The 20,116-nt window shown below is 39.3% G+C and overlaps 1 protein-coding gene across 2 annotated transcripts in view; it reads right to left on the bottom strand.

Annotated features, from left to right (window-relative positions):
* The window catches only part of ASXL3 (ASXL transcriptional regulator 3), a 123,204-nt gene that overhangs the window by 11,638 nt on the left and 91,450 nt on the right, over positions 1-20,116 (bottom strand). Inside the window, exons 6-10 of one of the 2 annotated variants that reach the window (XM_063130684.1) lie at positions 19,738-19,855; positions 18,668-18,787; positions 13,873-14,036; positions 1,539-1,635; positions 660-765 (exon numbers count right to left, since the gene is read on the bottom strand). In XM_063130684.1, the coding sequence (XP_062986754.1) occupies positions 660-765; positions 1,539-1,635; positions 13,873-14,036; positions 18,668-18,787; positions 19,738-19,855 (605 nt within the window). Of the gene's footprint in view, positions 1-659; positions 766-1,538; positions 1,636-13,872; positions 14,037-18,667; positions 18,788-19,737; positions 19,856-20,116 lie in introns of those variants that run through there. The other variant, XM_063130685.1, reaches the window with a different exon arrangement.

The raw sequence follows: 20,116 nt of genomic DNA, 5'->3' as shown, positions 1-20,116 counted from the left end.
GATGCTATGCAATCTGCCCCTCCACAAGGTAATTCCAGCCCCACTCCATGGCCAGCTCTGATACTATGGGTGAGCTTTGCTGGCAGAAAAGCAACTAGGCCAAGGGACTGGGGTGGGGGGGATGTGGGTGTGGGAGAGTTCCATCTTCCTGCCCCTTTTATGTTTTAAATTACTCTCTACCCCCAACTTTTAATGTGACTGGGGAAGACCTGCATTTAAGGAAAGTGCTGACATACTATTATAGTTTTATCCAGACTCTGCAATACCAGAGCTGTTAGTAGCACTGTAAATTATCTACAGTTACACTTTCCCCTCCAACCAACAACTGAACTAGACATATAGAAATGTCATTGTTCCCACACATAAAGACAGCGGGGACAAAGAAGTGGCAAGGATGGAAGCAGGGGATGGCTGGCACGGCTGACAGCACAGGTGGAAAAGGCCACAGTGGACCAGTGAAAGTATTTCTAAATAAGTGGGATTTGAAGTGAGTGGGAGGGAGAACCCTAAGGAGGCTGCCAACAATGGGAAGCTGAAAGAGCTAAACGACTGTCGTAATTATCTAGGCAGTTTATTTTTAACTGTTCTATGTGAAAGACAAATGTCTATGTTAATGTACATTTGAGGATGCTGTTTGAGAATTTTGCTTGGATACTTACTTTTCTCCATAAAATGTCTCAAAGAACGTCTCTTTCCAGGGCTCTGTTTTCTTTTCTTTTTCAATCTCTTGTCTGATGCGCAACTGCATTTCAGGAGTAAATTCTCCTAAAAGATATAAGCAATGGGGGTATTGAATACAGGTTTCTAAGGAGTCGTTGAAGGATGTCGTTGGGACTTGGGTGGGAAGCTCTGCGGAAACTCCATTGAACGGAGGCTGTGCAAAAACTGCTTAGATGATTGCGCTGTAAGATTTCACAGACCGGCCAAGTTCCAATGATTCCAGCGATTCCCTTTAATACATGCATCATCTTTTCCAAACATCATGATCCAACTACATTTCCTTGTACTGTATTGGATGCCACTCCGGAAGGTACTCCCAACTTTGGGAAGCAACTTTTCAAGTGGTATGGAGGGCGGCAGTAGATCTGGCTCTTTAGCTACATTTATATTCAAAGGAATATTATGCTGTCCTTCACATTCCTCTTTCAGTTGCTCAAAAGTTATTTCAATCAAAACATATCTGAGAGAAACCAACAACACAATTTCATTTGTAGTGTTATCTTTAGTATTTCTAAAGTATGTTGGTGGGATTTAGTCACATGCATTTAGGCTTCTAAAGTTGACGCTGATGAAAATGCTTGTTCATGTTTTAAGTAAGGCTGCCCAAATGACCTTTGATAGTCAGATATACTAAACAGATGACTGAAATTAATTTGAAGATGAACTAGAGTATTTAATTTTGAGTCTTGCCATTCTACATTTTCTTTTATAAAAGTATTTTAAGTGTGTATATTCTTGGCCATAACACAAGAAGGCATCTCTTTCAGAGGGGAAAAAAATCACTATTTGGTTAAATCTAATAACAAATAGAAAATTACCTTCTGCCAATCGTTGTTTCCACCCTTGTGCTGCATATGCAAAGAATTCATTATTTAGAGCGGAACTACTGAGGCGCAAAACTCCATCACTTCCCATCTAGAAAATAAGCCGGTGGTAGCAGAAGACACTGTCAGAGATTGCTTCAACTAAGAGTACATAAGAATAGAGCTCCAATTATGTGAAACAGGGAAGGATAGAAAGTGGGAATAACATAGGGAATAATCTCCTAATATTTAAATAGCATTTTCATTAAAGTCATCATGTTAAATGCAAGTGGCCTAATCCAGCATCAGTGTACCTACATTAATGATCATCATGTTCTACTGATTCTTAACAGTGGAATCCTATGCATGTTTACTCAGAAACAGAAGACCCATTGTGATCAATGAGGCTTACTCACAGGTAAGTATGTTTAGGATTGCAGGCTAATTTAGTTTATGATCTAGCATCTCCTTTATCTTAGTAGCAAGTCAAACATATTTTTTTGAAAGAATCAGAAACCATTCAAATAAAGCTGATTTTAGGAGCATCAGAAATGTTTAAATGGTGTTCAACAACAATTACTTCTTATGTTTAAGAAAAAGATCCAACATTTGTTGTTTTAATGACCAGCCACCAATTAATAGACCAATAACAGCCTAAATTTAATATGAAGTTTAGAAATCTTAAATAAGCAACCTTAAAAGCAATAAATTAATCTACAGAATTGCGTTAAGCAGAAAATCCAAATTTTCCATGTCCTCCCTTGATCAACTTTCTAATGGTTATCTTGAGAAGGCAGCTAAAGTATAATGGGTGGCTTTCTCAATTTGGGTCATGGAAAAGAGACACCATTTCTAGATACAATAAGTGATGGAGCTTAAAACAGCTACTTGTGAAACCAGCAGGAGAAAAGGCAACTTTTCATATAATACTAATCAATGTCTAGGATGCAATGTTGAACAATGACCACAATGTTCCTTGGGAACAATTACCACAATGCCATCAAGAAAGGCAAAGAGAAGAAGAGAAAGACCTATTCCCTAGCTACCTGGCATCCACCCAAATCTTTTACACTGATTTGGGTTTGAGACTCATTACTCCACCATGAGGACTAGTGTCTAGCAAGGGTGATACTTTCTATGAAATACTGAGCTTCCTTAGTGGGAAAATCTGAAATATGGAAATGTCCATTTTACAAGATATATCAAACCAAGTTTCTCACTTCACATTTTCCAACCATGTTTGCCAAAAAAGCCTATTGAGAAATGCCCACCTGCTATAATTTCCTGCCATCATTGCTAATGGGGTCTGCATCATTTTTCACCAATATAAATCTCAGCCTTTTCTCTCAGCTTGGTTCTTTTATATGAATGCTCTCTCTCTGAGTTTGAAAGAAATTAGCCTGTCATGTAGACACCTTGTTTATTGTTGTGGTTGTAACAGCCTGTGTGCCATAGACAAATAAAATGAATCTAATATATTGAGAAACACACTGGGAGGAAAGTAAAAGAACTACAAAATGATATGCTGACTTAAATCCAATTGAAATTTGCTTGTTCTAAAACATTTCTACAGAGTTATAAAATATCTTTAAGATCAGATAGACTAACACATTTTCAGATTCCTTGGAGCAGCCTTCCATAACCTAATGCCTTCCAGCTTGGTGGGACTACAACTCCCACCATCCCCAAGGATAATGGTAAATGGTTAAGTTATATGGGTATGGTGGGACTTGTAGTCTATGCTGCCTTAGGGGATGTATTTTCACCTGGAAGGAAAACGTGTAAGAAAGGGAAAACTTAACTTCCTGGTGTTAAAAGTAGGTATTTACTTCAATAGTCCATGGCCACAGAGATGGCACAATTAACTACTAAAGCTAAATTAGTATTTAGAGAAACATGCCAATAAAGCACTTTTTAAATACACTATTAATTTTTATGGTCTTCAAGAAATGCTGTCCAACAGAGACAATGCTTTAATGAGCCAGAACAACAAATGTTTTTGAAAGGTTGTTTTTTTTAAAAAATAAAAATAAAAATCTGTTGGGCTTGGAATTTTGGTTTTGACTGATTAAGCACAATAGAGGTGTTAATTCTCAAATACAAGCAATTATTTTATGAAGGATCCACATCAGAAACATTAAAGTAATTATTATTTTATTTAATTTAAGGGTGGGGGAACATTTGTCATAGCCCAATGGCTATTTCCATAAGCCATGAACATGTCAAACATTAATAAATAGAATAGTATCCACTCAGTTAATTTCCTGTTGATGCCTCATTTAACTCCTTTGTTACTGGAGCTAACACTGCAGCATGTGAATAGAATGTGGCAACATTCTACATATTTTCTACTCAAATCTTCTTGCTCTTCAGAAAAGATATGACATTATTTTACAGGTCTTCAGATTCTTCTACATGGCTGATATATTAAGAAGCACTCAACCATCTAAATCCATTATTGGTCCACCTCCCTTGGCTCAATCCAATATTACTGTTGCTCTCATATAAAGCTATTGCTCAAGCTTTCTGCATAATTGATATGTAGAAGATATATTTCTCAAATAAAAGATTTTGGTAATATAGGCAGTGATTCTACTATTAACACAGGAAGCAATAAATTCTACATGGTTTGATTATACTGTTTCACAATAGTAAGGCTTTAGCTTCAAGACACCAAAGGTTTACCTCAGTAAATTAACAATATATCATTCAACAAGGATTCTCCATTTTTAATAGAAAGTATTAAATGTCTGTAGTATTTTTAGGGGAGCATGAGGCAAAGAGGATTCTAGATAATTTCTTAAAGATATTAAAAATGGGAAGATGCCAGCAAAGAAAATTAATGATGGAAACACTGGCAAATATCCAGCAGTTTTCCAGTTTATTAGAAATATATTATCACACACAAATTAAAACCATGCATATTATTAAGGTATCAAGGATCAGCCTGTAAAATAATGCTGAGCAATTATCGTTCCTTGACTGCACAGTTTAGTCAGATCTCCTGGGAGCCAATTTGTCAGATGTGTGGGATGTGAGCTCTCCATGTCATACCAATGTGTGGCCATTACAAAGTTTGACCTTTAATCCAGTATATCTTCATTGTGTGAGAGGTGCTTGTGAGGCAAGAAAAGATCTGGAGTAGCATTACCACACTTTTACTACTGTTAAGTAGAACAAATTAAATAGGTCATACCACATCCCTTCTTTGCCAAGCTATCATTTCACTGTGAGAATTCAAATAAATGTTAGAAAAATTAGAAGAAAAATGTTGATGGCTGCGAAGTCCAGAACAACAACAAAATCCCCACATAGCATGTGATCCAGAAAGAATACTGAATCATGCTGCATAAAGTTATATTATACTAATGGCTCGACTGAGCCACTTCCATGAAAAATAGGTTTTTCAGTGAGTAAAATTATATATACTATTACACTACAGGGTTGCATCTATGACCAAGTTGCTCCATCATTGCTAAACGCCAAGGCAAACTTCAAAACAATGTATTAGACTGGATTATAATTGTGGGGCCCTTAGGACATATCATTAGAACCGAGGTTTGAGGACATTCTCATGTTGTACTGATGGTCCTTTAAGCTAGCCTTACTTACCGGATAGAAAATGAAAAATGATTTTCCAAGACAAATTAAAATCAAAAGCTATTTTTCTTCCCCATATTAATCTAGAATATAAATCAAGACAGATTGCAAAAGTACAAACATATGTCTTGAAAATTAGATGTGTTTAATCTTGCTTAGTGGGACACCCATATTGGTTACATTGATATAGCAAGAGAAACTATATTACCCAATATGGTTGGAGAGATAAAAAGGTTTTTTTTTAAAAGGATAAGCAGTGATAAAAGAAAATTATAATAAAACTAGAATATACACACATAATGGGTTAGAGCCAAAAGAAATTAGACATACTTTAGTTGTGCTGAGTTACTCATGACTAACTTATTCTATTTGGGTGAGCATATTTTGGAAACCAAAAAGGAGGACAAAATGGCCACCCCCAATGGGGCGTGCCCAACCCCCAAGGAGACGTGCCCACCCAAACATGGCCTTGGTCACAAGTCTGACTTCACAGCACACAATTAAGACAAATCTGTTCTACATAACATCTTAGTGTTAAAATCACTGTAATAAAGAACAAGTGAGATATTCAATGTATCTGAAATTAACTTCACTCATTCCTACTTTGTAGCTTTTGCAGTACTTTGAAGCTTTTGCTATACTCTGTGTGATACAGTCTCCTCTTCCCTGAAATATCTTTTCTGACTGCAAATCCTTCACTGGATGACCAGTCTCACCTTTCCTAACATTTAACACTCTTTCCCCATCACCTTTCTCATATCCACACATTAGCATACTGCTACCACTGAAGAAATGAAACAGTTGATAAGTACAGAAAAATCCAGTACAGCAAACAAGCATTCAGAAAGAGTATAAACTACTATTACCCTGCAAACGTTAGCCATGGAACAAAATGGACTAAAGGGAAGCACCTCTTAGCTTGTTTCAACTTCAACCAGACATTAACAATCAAAAACAGCAAAAACAAAAAAAACCCAAAAACCTGCCTCATTGACAGCTGCTGGTGGTGGTGGTGGTGCTGCTGCTAGTGGCTAGTGGCTACTGCAGCTGGTGATGGGGGCAGCTTGTGGCTGCTGGTAGTGGTGGTGGTGGTGCTGGTGGAAGACTGGGAGAGCCTTAAAGCGCGCATTTCCCTGGAAATATGCGCTTTTAGGCCCTCACAGGCTTCCATTCGGGCCTCTGCTTGGTTGATGTCACTGCATTGACCAAGCAGAGGCCTGGACGGAAGGCTGGCAGGGCCTTAAAGCGTGCATTTCCAAAATATGTAAATGCATGGTTTAAGCCTCGCCCATGCCTCCATCCAGGGATCTCCTTGGTCGACGTCACCGCAGTGACCAAGGAGAGCCCTGGATGGAAGGGTGGGCGGGGCTTAAACCACACGTTTCCATGTTTAGGAAACAAGTGGTTTAAGGCCCTGCAGGCTTCCATCCGGGCCGCTGGTTGCTGCAGTGACGATGACTAAGGAGAGGCCCAGACGGAAGCCTGCAGGGCCTTAAACAGTTAAAAACAACAACAGCAGTTTTCCTGGACAGAACAGGGAAATCAGGGATTTCCCCCCGGACATGGTTTGGCCTCCCGCATATCCAGACATGTCCGGTGAAAACCAGACGTATGGTCACCTTAGTTCTATTGATTTCATTGGGACTAAAGAATGACTAATTTTCTCTGGCTCCAACCCAATATAACTGCATATACTAGACCAAATACTACAAATGGGCAACTATAACTACTAAATGAATATGTTACAAATGGTCTTGCTGGTCATTTTGAAATGAACGGAATATCGCCATGAGGAACCTAAACAGCGTGCCTACTCTCTAGCGACAGCCACTCTCTGGAAAACCCTCCTGAAAACACATCTTTTCACACAGACTTTCCCTGGTCTATAACTTATTTTGATTTCATATGGCATTTTTAACCTTTTATAGCTTATTATCTGACTTACTGTATTTTATGGTTTTAATTGTGAACTGTCCAGAAAGCCTTGGCTATTGGGCAGTAAAAAAATGTAATAAAGAAAAATAAATAAATAAATAAAATGTATAACAATGTAGAATCAACCTAACATAATGAGGTCCTAAAGGGTATGGTGAGGAAAGTATTGGGTGTGTTGATCATCCAATATTTGAAACAAGAGCAACAGACTTAAAACTGGCTTTGAAAATATGAGGTGAAAAATACTAAGGACCAATTAATATATTATGCATGCCAACATGAAACTCAAATGGATGTGCACCACAGCTAGGCACTTGTTGAAATTGTCATTTGATTGTTGCAACAATTAGTCAGTGCTGCCATTGAGAGAAAAAATACATGGTCAATTAAATTATAATCTCGGGTAAATGAACATAAATAAATATATGAAACTGCCTTATAACAAATCAGACCATTGATCCATCTAGCCCACTATTGTCTACTCTAGCTGACAGGTCTCAAGCAGAGTTGTTTCCCAGCTCTTGCTATCAGTGATCCTTTTACTGGCCATACCAGTAACTGAACCTCGGATTTTCTGCATACAAATCATGTGCTCGATGTTGAGCTATGACACCTAGGAAAGCAACTGAATGCTGATGCCCCACCACACAGCTAACTGCAATGCACACCTAGTTGAACCTCATATCCTGTATACGCAGAGGTTGTGTAAAATCAGTCCCAAGGTGATGGAGACTAGAGAGTAAGTAACTAAGAAACCCTGCAGGCAATCACAAATACACCTTTCCGTGAGAAATAAAGGAAGATTGGATTACAAAACCATTTCATAAACATCGCAGCCACAATCCAGAAAAGCACAGATTCTGGATTTCAGCCAACATCTTAAATCATTTAACATTGTACTATGGAAACTGAATGATTTATTAAAAATATAAATCATAAAAATTAGCTTTTGATATTAGCCAGGCATAGAAGCATTTAAGTTGCTGCTCCATTTTGTTTTTAATGGAAGGTTGACTGCTTCTTGAAAAAATGTTAGAGACAATATTAGTTTGTAGTCAGGTGGTAAACTAAGTGCTTTTGAAAACCATGCCACCAGACCACTACGTTAAGCAAACTGATGTCATAGCAGAACAGAAAAGAGTGACTTCAGTTAAATAGGAGACAAAATGTATTCTTTCTCCTTTTGTACTCTGAATTTTTTCCCCAGGATACTGTTACCTAAAAGTTATTTCACTATATTTAGCAGGGTCTTGCTATTTACTGTGTATAATCTGTACAGCACCATGTACATTGATGGTGCTATATAAATTAATAATAATAATAATAAGGACCTGCTCAGTGATCTACAACTATAGTAAGTTAGAAAAGCAGGTATCTGCACAGCTAAATAGGTGCCCAAATTAAGGTTTCACTCTTATTACATGATCATTCTGGGGAAGACTAATTTAAAGTAACTCAAAGAGAAAAGTAAGAAAAATGTCTTATGGAAACTGAATACTGTAGCATTTGAGATATTTATTGTGAACTGCTGGGAGTTTTATTATATTCAGCAGTAAGTGTCACAAATAAATAAATAAATAAATAAATACTGTCTACTATTTTATGGAAATGTCTTGCCAATCATATGTGCAATTTGATCAAGAGAATCACAAGAAGGAGAGCAGCTTTGGGCACAGGAAGGCAAATAGGTCATTTCGTTGAGTGATGAAGAAGAGTCTAATAGAGCAAGCCAAACCATACCAAAGACCAGCTGGGAGATCACTGGATGCAGTGGAAGTACTGCTCTGCTGATAGAAAGGCGCCTCGCTGATAGCACTACTACCTTGGAGTTTCCCTCCTCCCTGCCCCTGGTAAACCCTCAGAAAACTATGTGGATACAGAAATACTACCAATAGTAGTCCTGCTGTCAGTAGGGCCTGGACATAGGTTTGGTGTGCCCTTGGAATCATAGGATCCAAAGGGCTCTCCTTCCACCAACATGTCCAAAGATTGGACCTCCCAAACTATGCCAGAATGGAGCTGGCATAGTTATTTCCCTCCCCATTGGTGTCAATGGGAAGGAGAACTTTAAAAAATCACTGGGGTAGGGGAAAGAAAAACCTGCCCCTCCCACTCTGGCTGCAATGAGCTGGCAGGGCTCAGAAAGTGGCAGTTCCTCCACCATGGAAATCTGCCCCCCCCCCCAGCTTAAAACTGCCCTTCCAGTTTTAAGCAAAACTGCAGCAAAACCTCACCGCAGCAAAACCTCTAATCCTGAGAATTAGAACTGGTACTTTGAGATTACAGGAAATATTTGAAAGACAAAAGTCAATGAGTGACAAATGGCAGGGAGTGGTTCGGGCGGCAATGGGTCAAGGAATGGGCTGTCGAGTCAAACCGCCTGCTCAATGCAGGAAATATTTACAATATTGCTAAGACACTGTTGCATTTAGGGTCCTGTGCCCAAAACACTAGGAGTTTTATGCAGTTCATAGTTACATGGAGTAGATAATGTGGGATGTCTAGAACACTTAAACTTATATTGCCTCCAAGTCAGTGTTACATTCTTCCTAATAAATTTTGCCACTATTTCATATGGAGATGAAAAGGATTTAAGGATCCTCTACAGCAAATGCTTAAGCCTGCACAAATTTTAGTCATAAATCTTTATGTACAAAATACTAAATTTAAAAAAGTCTTACATTACATAAAATGTTTAATATTGTTTATACCAACTGTTGCCAAACTAGTAAGTTTAAAGGCTCCAGTGCATCTCTATCTGAATATGTAACAATTAGTGGTCCCAGAAGAGGATTTGCAGCCTTCACCAAGATCAAACAATGCAAAGCCAGTTCATCAGAGTCTAGATGAAGACCACAAGACAGATGCACATCTGCTTCTAAACAAGGATCTCCCTTCCTGAATCTGGGTACAAATTCACAACAACTGAACTATTAAGGAAGATGGATCACAAAATGTCATTGTGACAAATGAAAACTGAGGGAAGTAAATGAAAATGCAACTATTTGAAGAGATTTTCATCTCATTCTCCTTGCCAATTCCATGTCTCTTCAAATAAATTAACTTACTGGAAGGCATTCATCCATTAATTCATGACCCTGATTTTACTCCTAACTTTATTTATCATGAAAAGTATTTTTGTACTGCCTTTCAATCATATTCCCAGGGCAGTATACAACTATTTTAGTTTTGGTATATAGCTCTATAAAATACGAAGTATATCATCTGACCAAAGTTATTAAGCTATTATGACCTTTGTACAGAATGGGTGTGGATGAAATGGAAATATGGCACTTGCCAGTGAACACCTGTTCTTGAGAGAAGAGAGGACAGCTAGAAATGGGAAAGGCCCCTTCTCTGGGGCCTGGAAGACAGGGGAGGAAAGGCCTCTTTCCCTGGAACCCCCAGACACTTCAAACCAAGGTAGCATGAGGAAAATATTAAATATTTCTCCCCCAAATAGGAGCAAAAACAGTTTTGTGAGCCAACTCAAGCCACAGAGGCCAAAAAACTAACACAGAATGAGAAGCCTCCTAAGGGAACCCAAATAGAAAGGAACAAAACCAGGTTGACAGAGAACAATAAACGCATGTCCCCTTTCCTAAGGAACATGAAGGAACTGTTAAAATGTAGTTGCTCAGTATGTAACCACTTCAGAGGCGAGCAGAGTGGAGAGAGGAATTGATCCCTTATGCGAGTGAAAATGAACCACTCCCACCAAATGGGAGAATAGGCAGAGAATAGAGCATCCCCAGAGAGCATCTCATATAGAGGCCAGGCCTAGCTGTCCTTCTTCCTCCCAGAAGGAGGGAAATTCACTATTAAATACAGAACTTTTGTTTCTCTTCTCAAGAGGGGAGGGGAGGATAGCATGGGGATGGCTATCTGAACTGATTTTTCCTAGGGCTAAAAAAGTCTGTGTAAGATGGTTCTCCCAAAGGTATCATTAGAAGAGATGGAAGTGTTTATCTTGTAGTTTTTGGTGAAAGAATGCACCAAGGTTGCTGCCTCCCTGACTGAGTATGATACCATACCCTTAGATACCTGAAGGTTACTGGAACGATAAGGCTAGGCTATCTCAGCTACTGGGCAAGACAGACTATGAGGACTCTCCGATTGAGGGCCATCTTCTTGACTGAGATAAACGACACTCTGTGCTAATGGTGTAGTTTCTGAGAGGGGCCAGAATGGAGCTATCCAGTTCTTGCCTTTTTGGAGATGGCAGTTCACCTATTTGAAGTACAACATGGAATGGGTGTCTCCGTTGCTGAAAAAGACCCCAAATGCATCTTGGCCTAGATCAAAGAGGTGCACCAGTTCAATTGCCTGTATGTGAAGAAAGTGTACAGCCAGTGAGTTCTTCCGATGCTGAGGAGGTCACTGAGGGTTTGATAGGAACAGGAAAGAACCTGTATCTAGGAAGCTTGTGAAGTTCCAGAGAATACCGTTTCACTACCCTATCTTCAGGATTCAATGGTCAGTTGTAGAGGCCCTCCAAATCTCCAAAAATCTTGTTAGTCAGCCTCTAACTGGGTACTCAGGATTAGAATAGTGAGGTTGAACTGCAGATTTTGTGGTCATGGTAAATTGAGAAGTTGATCTTGATCTTGGTCCTCTGCTGCTCTAATCTGGGATTAGAGTCCCTGGATGACTATTTGGAGGGGTGTATGGAAGGCATGGAACTGTTTGGAAGTATAATTTTCCTCTTTCTTATCAGGACTGGGAGACCTAAAAACGCATATAGCCCTCCTGCCCAAATCTAGGCTTCTTTTTATGTGGGTGGGCTGAAAAAGAAGCAGCAGACCAGATCCTTTTACATGCCAAAGATTAATGGGCCTGAGGAAATTTAGCACTGCTGGATAGAAGGGTCTGTTTTCCTCGTTGCTTCATGTGGAGAGATCCAGGTAAGTGAATGGGACCTAGTGTGGGAACAGGAGTACTGATCGCTCCTAGAATGACAACACCACTCCTGTAGCTGTAGTAGGAGTGACTATGGAAAAAAATGATAGGGGACCTAACTCTGGATCAGACATGGGAAACCTCCAGCAGGCAAGGTTATCCAATCCACCCTGCAAGGCTGTTCTCCATGGGAACTTCCCCGTTCCCAACCCATACCCCTTACCTTTGATCTGAATCAGGGCCTTGAGCTTCGCTCCCTGCTCACCTTCCCTGGTTGGAGATGGTGAGCAATGGGCAAAGCCAGGTCTGACTCAGCCAGCACCTTGAGGAGCCACTCTTCCCCTGTCCCTTGCAATTCCTGATCAGGGAAGATAAGGGATAGATGAACCCCACTGTCTGTTTGTGTGTGGATCTACTGCCATCTTGGGAAGCATTGGAGCATTGCTGATCAATGATCAATGGTGGCTTTAATCAACCTGACAAATTCTGGGTGAATGTTCTCTACTTGACTATTGGGAAAGTTGGGGAGCATTTAAATTCTGTGTTTGTTGCAGCCACTGCTGGAGGGAGACACAGAAAGCTGTGAGCCCTCACTATGCTATGGGAATGGGGTTTGAAGTTTCCTCAGCAGAGGAATCACACCTCTGTGTGCTGCCATAGTTCCACCTTTAAGGACTTTGTGTCCTGCAGACTAGGAAGATACTATAGGCATCCAATGCCAGAGCTCTTTGCCTGCTGGCATATTCAAGGGGTAGCACTTATGAGTGTGCTAACAGCCTGTCCAAACTGATGATATGGGGGGGGGGAAACCTCAACCCTGAAGGAAGGGGTCCCTCCCTGCCTTCAGGTCCTGTATGCTTGAGTGGCATGACGAAAAGGGGCTTAGTTTCTGTTTGCCCTCCTTTGAATCTGTTGGAGAGGTTTATCTGTTGGTGTGAGTTTGTGGGGTGTGAGCATGTGTTTGTTTTGTTGACATTGGGTTCGAGTTTGTTGGGAACCTGGTGAAGCCTGTCTGTTCACAATAAAGGCAGGAAGCCACCTGGGAGTTTGAAGGGAAGACTCTTCCTCCCTTGAAACTGACTTGAAGGTTGATGTCTTGGCCTTGGAGGAGGGAGCTTTCCCATTGCTAGTTGTCCTCCTCCACTTGAGGGGACCATTAATTCATTTACAAACTGTAACTTACAAATCACAGGAGGTTCTGACAAAATAATGCCCACAGCTTAAGAAAGCTGACTAAATTTGCAAAACCAATGGTTAGTACTTTTGTGCTCCTAAACCCCATGAAATATTATTCAATAATATGGCTCTAAGAGTCAAATAACCCAAATCCAAAGAACTGTAAAATGAGCTCATAAACCTATGGGGACTAGTTTTTCCCCAAACAGCAGTGTCCTCTGTGGCTTTTTGAGCCTGATGGGAGTGATGGGAGAGGCTTGCAAATACTTCCCTTCCATGAAGTAAGCTCCTTTCCTTCAAGCAACCATTCACACCACTTGTGTGTGACACTGTTTGAGGGGGTAGTGGGCATCAAGAGAAGAAGGAACATTAGCCATAATTAATAAATAGACAGCAGTGCTGGGGGATGAACCGGCAGAAAAAGTGTTTCCTGCACCTGTGCTATAACATCTAAAAGACACCACAGCCTGATGGAGATTTCATTCTTTGCTGTCGTGGCTAACAGCCTTTGTTACACCTTTCCTATGAAATGTGTGTCTAATCCTTTTTTAAAAACTACATTTGCTAGTAGCCATCATAACTTCCCCTGACAACAAATTCCGTAAGTTAGTTATGCATGGCGTCGAGAGGCACTTACTTGTGTCACTGAGTCTGAACAATATGCATCAAGTTAAGCTGTAGAAAAGCAGCAATTAGAAAAGAATTACTATGGAAGCAATTACTGTACATTTTTACTTACCTGTCTATCTACTTCTGGAAGCAAAAGCAGGAGGTATTGTTGGAAATGCTGAGGTAAGGAAAGAAATGTGTGTTTGTTTATTAAAGCCCTCAGGTTAGTGTTCACGAGAATAGATCCTGGAGTTTCTATGTCAATATCCTCGGCTTTGGTCCATTTCAAGTGTCCTGGATTAAACAAATAAAACAAATTTAACCTTACCACAAATACCAGAAGGGACAAGAGTGTATGTATGTATGTGATGTGTGTGTGTGTGTGTTATATGTGTGTGTATGTATATGTGTGTGTTTCTGTGTGTTTGTGTATGTGGGTGGGTGAGTGTATTCTAGGCCTCATTTACGTTTTATGCAGGACAGTACCTTTCTAGGTGATAGAGAGGAGAGCAGTCCTTTCTAAGACTCTTAAGAGCTTTCTTCTAGACATCTCACTTTTCCTTTCACATTTGCACAGCATCCATCCTTGCCTATCATATTATAAAGGCAGCACTTTCTATTTTATTTCAAAAAAGAAATGACCAAACAAAAAGGTCCAACTATAGTGTTAAAATATCAATGGCTAAAGAACATTTGTTAGAAATAAACAAAAACAAATGCTGTTTAAAAGAAGTTATAGTTGCTTGAGTACTTTTCAAGCAAATAGCACATTCCACAATGCATTCTTTACATTCTTTCACGTAAGCCTGAGAATGAATCACATTTTTAAAATCTACATTTTCATCCTCTGACCAAAGAGAAAGGAAAAGAGCCTTAACAATTGGACACAAAGGGTCATGTGCAATCAACTGCATGTTTTGTTGCTATGCACTGCTGAAAGGGTTGCCATTTTTCCCTTCCTAGAGCAGTCTCCCACACACTCACATATCACGGGTCTCCAGAGGCTGCTACTAGAAGGGAAAACTAGAAATAAATCCCCCTTGGACACAGATGCACTTTGCACATGCATGGGCCTCCTTGGATTCTGGCCACTTTGCTGGGAGCAATGCATACCAATTCCATATGGCACAGAATGATTTCCAGTGTAGACTCACAGTCCAATTATTTCTTGACTTGTCAAAAAAAATTCAAATAATACAATGCAACAGATTGAAGGAAATTGTTAAGTTCCACCAAATTCCGAAACAGTTTTTAATCAATGAAATTTTAGATAGATAGATGACAGCCAAGAGGGTTGTATCCAATGGTTGCTCAGGCATAAGGCTGCTCTTGCAACTGATCTTTCCCCACCCCTCATAAAAACATCGAGCCCTGCTAGATCAAATCAGTAACATATCTAGTCAAGCATTCTGTTCTCACGGTAGCCAACCACATGGCTATGGGAAGCCCATAAGCAGAACATAAGTACTTTAGCACCTTCCTCGTGTTCCCCAGCAACTGGTATTGAAAGGCACACTGCCTCTAATACTAGAGATAATATATAACCATCTTAGTAGCCATCGATAGCCTTATCCTTCATGAATTAGTCTAATTGCCCTTTAAAGCCATCCAAAGTAGTGGCTATCATGGCATCTTGTGGAAACAAATTCCATAGTTTAATTATATGGTGTGTGAAGAAGTACTTCCTTTTGTCTCTCTTGAATCTCCCAGAATTCAGATTCATTGGGTGAACCTGGGTTCTAACATTATGAGAGAAGGAGAAAAAATGCCTCTCTCTTTCTCCACTTTCTCTATGTATGCATGCATACAATTTATACATCTTTATCATGTCCCCCCACACTCCCTTTTCTTCTATGCTAAAAAGCCCCAAACACTGCACTCTTTACTCGTAGGGGAGAGCTCCTTGATAATTTTGGTTGCCCCTTTTTGCACCTGTTCCAGCTCTATAATATCTCTGAGGGGCAGTGGCTAGACACAGAATTCCAAGTGGAGTTGCACCATAGATTTCTATAAAGGTGTTATGATACTGGCAATTTTATTTTCAATTTCTTTCCTAATGATCCTCAACATGGAATTGGCCTTTTTCACACAGCCACATACTGGATTGATATTTTTATTGAGCTGCCCACTATAACTCTGTGATTCCATTCCTGGTCTGTCACTGTTGGCTCAGGCCTCATTTGTGAAGTTAGGAGGTTTGGACCCAGTGTGCATCACTTTACAGACCTCCTTACATTTGCCATTTTAATGCATATACACCCAGTTTGGAGAGTGTCTTTTGGAGCTCTTCACAAGTCCTGTTTGTTTTACCCACCCTCAATATTTGGTGTTGTTAGCAAACATAACCACCTCCTTACTCACCCTGCAGGACTTAGTTTCTGAAAAGTCTCTCCAGTTGTATGCATGGCTTTCCACTCACAGAATCACATGATACAACCCAGAGTTTACAAGTTAGAGGTCTCTAAGTCCAGCTAATCTAGACACTCAGCTTGGATGGTGTCTAAAACACACATTTTAGGTATGTCCTCAAAAACTCAATTTCATGCCCCCAAATTATCTATATTTTCCAGGTAAGGCTACAACCCTCTTCAAGGCTTTCACTGAAGAGTGGTTAACTGTAATCATGGAAAAAGCTGGAGAGACAACTGTAAGCATGGAGGGAGTTGAGGACACATGCTCCTACAGGTGTGCTCAAGGGGTGTGCCGGGTGTGCCCAGACACACCCTAATGTCTCAAACAATAAGTATCTCCTCACTCCTCCCCTCACCTGCAATGGCCCTCCCACAGTCAGACAAGCCAAACAGTGTCTACAGTGTTTAATAAATAAATGATTAAAAATGTCCTTTATGATTGAGTATTCAATAAATGCTCACCTTTAAAAAAAAATCCCTGGGTGCTGCGCATGCCTATGCATGCTCCATCCCTTCCACTCCTGACCGCTCTGTGTTGATGAGAATTGTCTTCAAGGGTACTGCAAGCAATTTTGACTGACTGTGCTTAAACTGCTCCACATGACCAGGAACAGTAGCGTAGCAGGGTTTCTAATCATGAACCACGTTCAGCTGGATGTGGTTACAGTGCCCTTTGCAGACCTTCCCCATAAACACAGGAAGGTCAGGAGTCACAGGAACAAGGCATCCCTCCATGGCTGCCTCCATGCATGCTTACAGTTAACCCCTCTTCTGTAAATGCTTGAAGAGGACTAAAATGAAGTTCTGAAGAGCCAAAGAAGCTCACTTGTTTCTATTCTCTTCCCATCCATAGATAACAAACAGGAAGGAGATTGGCCCATTGAAACAACTTTTTGCACCACTTCCTTCTTCCAGGTACGCTTGTAAGAGACTGTCAGAGAATATCTAGTCAATAAAAACCTTCACTTGAGCATTTCCCATTTTGAATAAGAAAGAGCCTCATAACCTCTCAGGAATTATATAATATATATTATATTATATTATATTATATTATATTATATTATAATATCATGTTTTATTCTTTTTGTATCATTTTATCTCTTGTTATTCACTGCTCTAGAATCTGTTTAGATGTGGAACAGTATATAAATGTTGTAAATAAATAAATAAATAAATAAATATTCTTGTTACTTTTACAACAAAGCAGTAATAACTGGTGGAAGATAAAACTATAACAACAATTAAACACAGTTCCGCAAGATCTTCATTTTGCCTTTGTTTAAGAGTAAACACTAATTTTAATAAAGATTTAATTTAGACTTGGGGAAAATGGAAAGATTTGATGCAACAAAGCATCTTAAACTACTGATACAGAAAAGTCTATTTTTTAAGTCATTTACAGCCTCTTCTCAAGATTCCTGGTTCAAAGCAACAGTGAATCAGCCACACACCAAATATTGATTATGGGCTGTAAAGACTTCGTTGAAGAAAGTAATCATCAAATTTTATCCAGATGAATTGGAAGTACATTTGATATTTTAATGAAGGGAGGTTTAAGAAATTTTGACACCAGGTTTAATTATCAGACAAAACAAATGTTCTTTAGGAAATAAGGGGATGCCTTGGAGATATTTAGAATCAACTTGCAAAAAGAGAGAGAGAGAGAGAGAGAGGACGGTATTGATGCCACAAAGAGTAACTTGATATTTAAGGCCTCCTTAAGAGCTTATTTCTAACTTATCTGAGATGGCCACTCCATTACATCGCTACAAACAAGTAAAAGGATTCAATGTGGCCATCACTCTAGAGGTTAAGAAAGAGTTATATAGTTATCATTTTTGAAAGGTTAGTGGGAGGGAAGTTCGCAGATAAATAAAAAGCAAAGAGAACAAAAAATATTTCCCCATTACAGAGCAGAAATGCTTCCCTTTCCACATGGTTTATTGAGACATGTTGTCACCTAAGATAAGTATTTGCATATAAATTCACAACAAGGAAAATAAATCCAACATAGTGTTTGAAGTTTAATAGTAGGCAAAGAATAATATAGTGCTTTATAAATCAATGTTTAAAACTCAGCTACCAGTATAGAATGAGAAAGGTAAGCCAACTTAAGGAACAAGATGCAGTCCACCAAGAGAAATATATAAAATGTCTTATTCGTCAGTAATAAGGAAAAACGTAACAGGAGGGAAAAAATATTTCCCTGTAAAAAGAAGATGAAGCAAGAAACAGCTGTCTGCAAAATGGCCAATTTAGGATAGCTTGGTTCTGTCAGATTGAAAAGGTCAATGGCAGAAAGGCATGCTGGGGGAAAGGTCCCAATAAGAGGGCACTCCAGCAGAGTTCAGAGGGAAAAAGAAAGCAGGAAAGGAAGGCACTCATGCACTGAAAATATCCAAAACATCAGAGAGACAATATAAAACTTTCTATAGTGAGTTTACAGGCTATGTATATTTTCTGCAACCTAAAGTAATGGCAACCAAAAAAAGTAAATTTTAGAGACCTACTCACCTAAACCAGATTTTTTTAATCTCTTTAAGTGCTGGCTCATTTGCTTTCCGGTTGGAGACTTTTGCCCATGTTTCATTTCTTTATCAGAACTGTCTGCTTCACCATTTTTAGATTCAGACCCTTTAAAAAACAAACATCACACTGAAGTGTTTCCCCACTTGGGAAAAACAAACAAAAATAAAGCTAGTTTTTTTAAAAAACCAAAACCAAAACCTGAGAGTGACGTCTTCATTGCTACTTTATTTAAAGGTAATGTTTTCTGCTTGACAATTTGATTCCCTGTCACTAGAAGCGATGAAGCAAAAGCTCATAAATCCATTAAGTGGTGAAAACAAGTTTCTTGAATGTAGCAGTCAATAAAGATACTTGCTAATCCAATATAAATAAGCCCCTTCTCTGATAGCTGAGGGACATCTTTAAAAATAATCATGTTCCCATTATACAGGGACAAAGAAATAAAAGGAAGAAGGGAAAATCCTCCCTTTGTAAAGTTAATTCCCCCACCCCACGTCTGGGAAAAACACACACACACAATCTACAATAAAATGTGACACAGATCTTTGTACAATCTATTCACAGCAAAGCATGTAACCGCCAAAACTAAAGGTCAGGGTTGCACTGTGGTGATTAGGAGGGTGCCAGAACACAAATTCTTATTAAAAGGACGACTGGTGTTGCAAGACAGAACTAAGAGAGTAATTCGTACTCCTAGAGGAGCTGCAATGGTTATTTATTTTGCCCCCTGATGGCACTGCCTGCCAGTATGTGGTTCTCCCATTACGAATCAGCATCCAAAAATACTAGTTTGCATTCCTTTAAAGCAGCTCTTGCAATGTTGACTTTTAAGCATTGTATTACGTCATATTTTATTTTTTCCTCTTAATGCAATGGGATTAAATTCCTCCTCCTTTGATTTAACAGAATTGGTCAAAGAATAAGAATAAAAATCCATTATGTGGGAACAGAATCATTATTTTCACCCATCCTAATTTTGTACGCTACAGCTCTCACCCCCAGGGAGGGCTCTTTGACTAGAAACTGTTGTCGCAGACAGTCCTTTAGCTATTTACCTGAAGGTGAATCCGACTGCTCATCAGACACCTTTAATGGTGTCAAAACAACACGAGGAACAGTCTTGTTTACCATCATTGAGACTCCATTTCTTCTTTTCTGCTGCTGTCTCAAAGCCTACAAAGAACAACAAAACAGAAAAATATAACACAAAATGCTGCTTACCAGTGAATTACACAAAACATTCAGCTATCATTCAGTTGAACTCCTTAAGATGACAATATTTATCTAGCTGTAAGTTTGCCAGGCTACATACTAGTTGCATTATGTGCCATTTCCTTAAAACATGTTATATTTATTCATATATATGGAAAACAAGCTGTTGGCTTTAAGGATAAGGAAGATGCACCTTTAAAATCCTATTCCAGAACAAATTTG

Source organism: Elgaria multicarinata, chromosome 7 (genome assembly GCF_023053635.1).
Source record: "Elgaria multicarinata webbii isolate HBS135686 ecotype San Diego chromosome 7, rElgMul1.1.pri, whole genome shotgun sequence".
Classification (NCBI taxonomy): Eukaryota; Metazoa; Chordata; class Lepidosauria; order Squamata; family Anguidae; genus Elgaria; species Elgaria multicarinata.
Note: the sequence above shows the minus strand (reverse complement) of the source record. Positions and strands in the feature narration are given on the sequence as shown.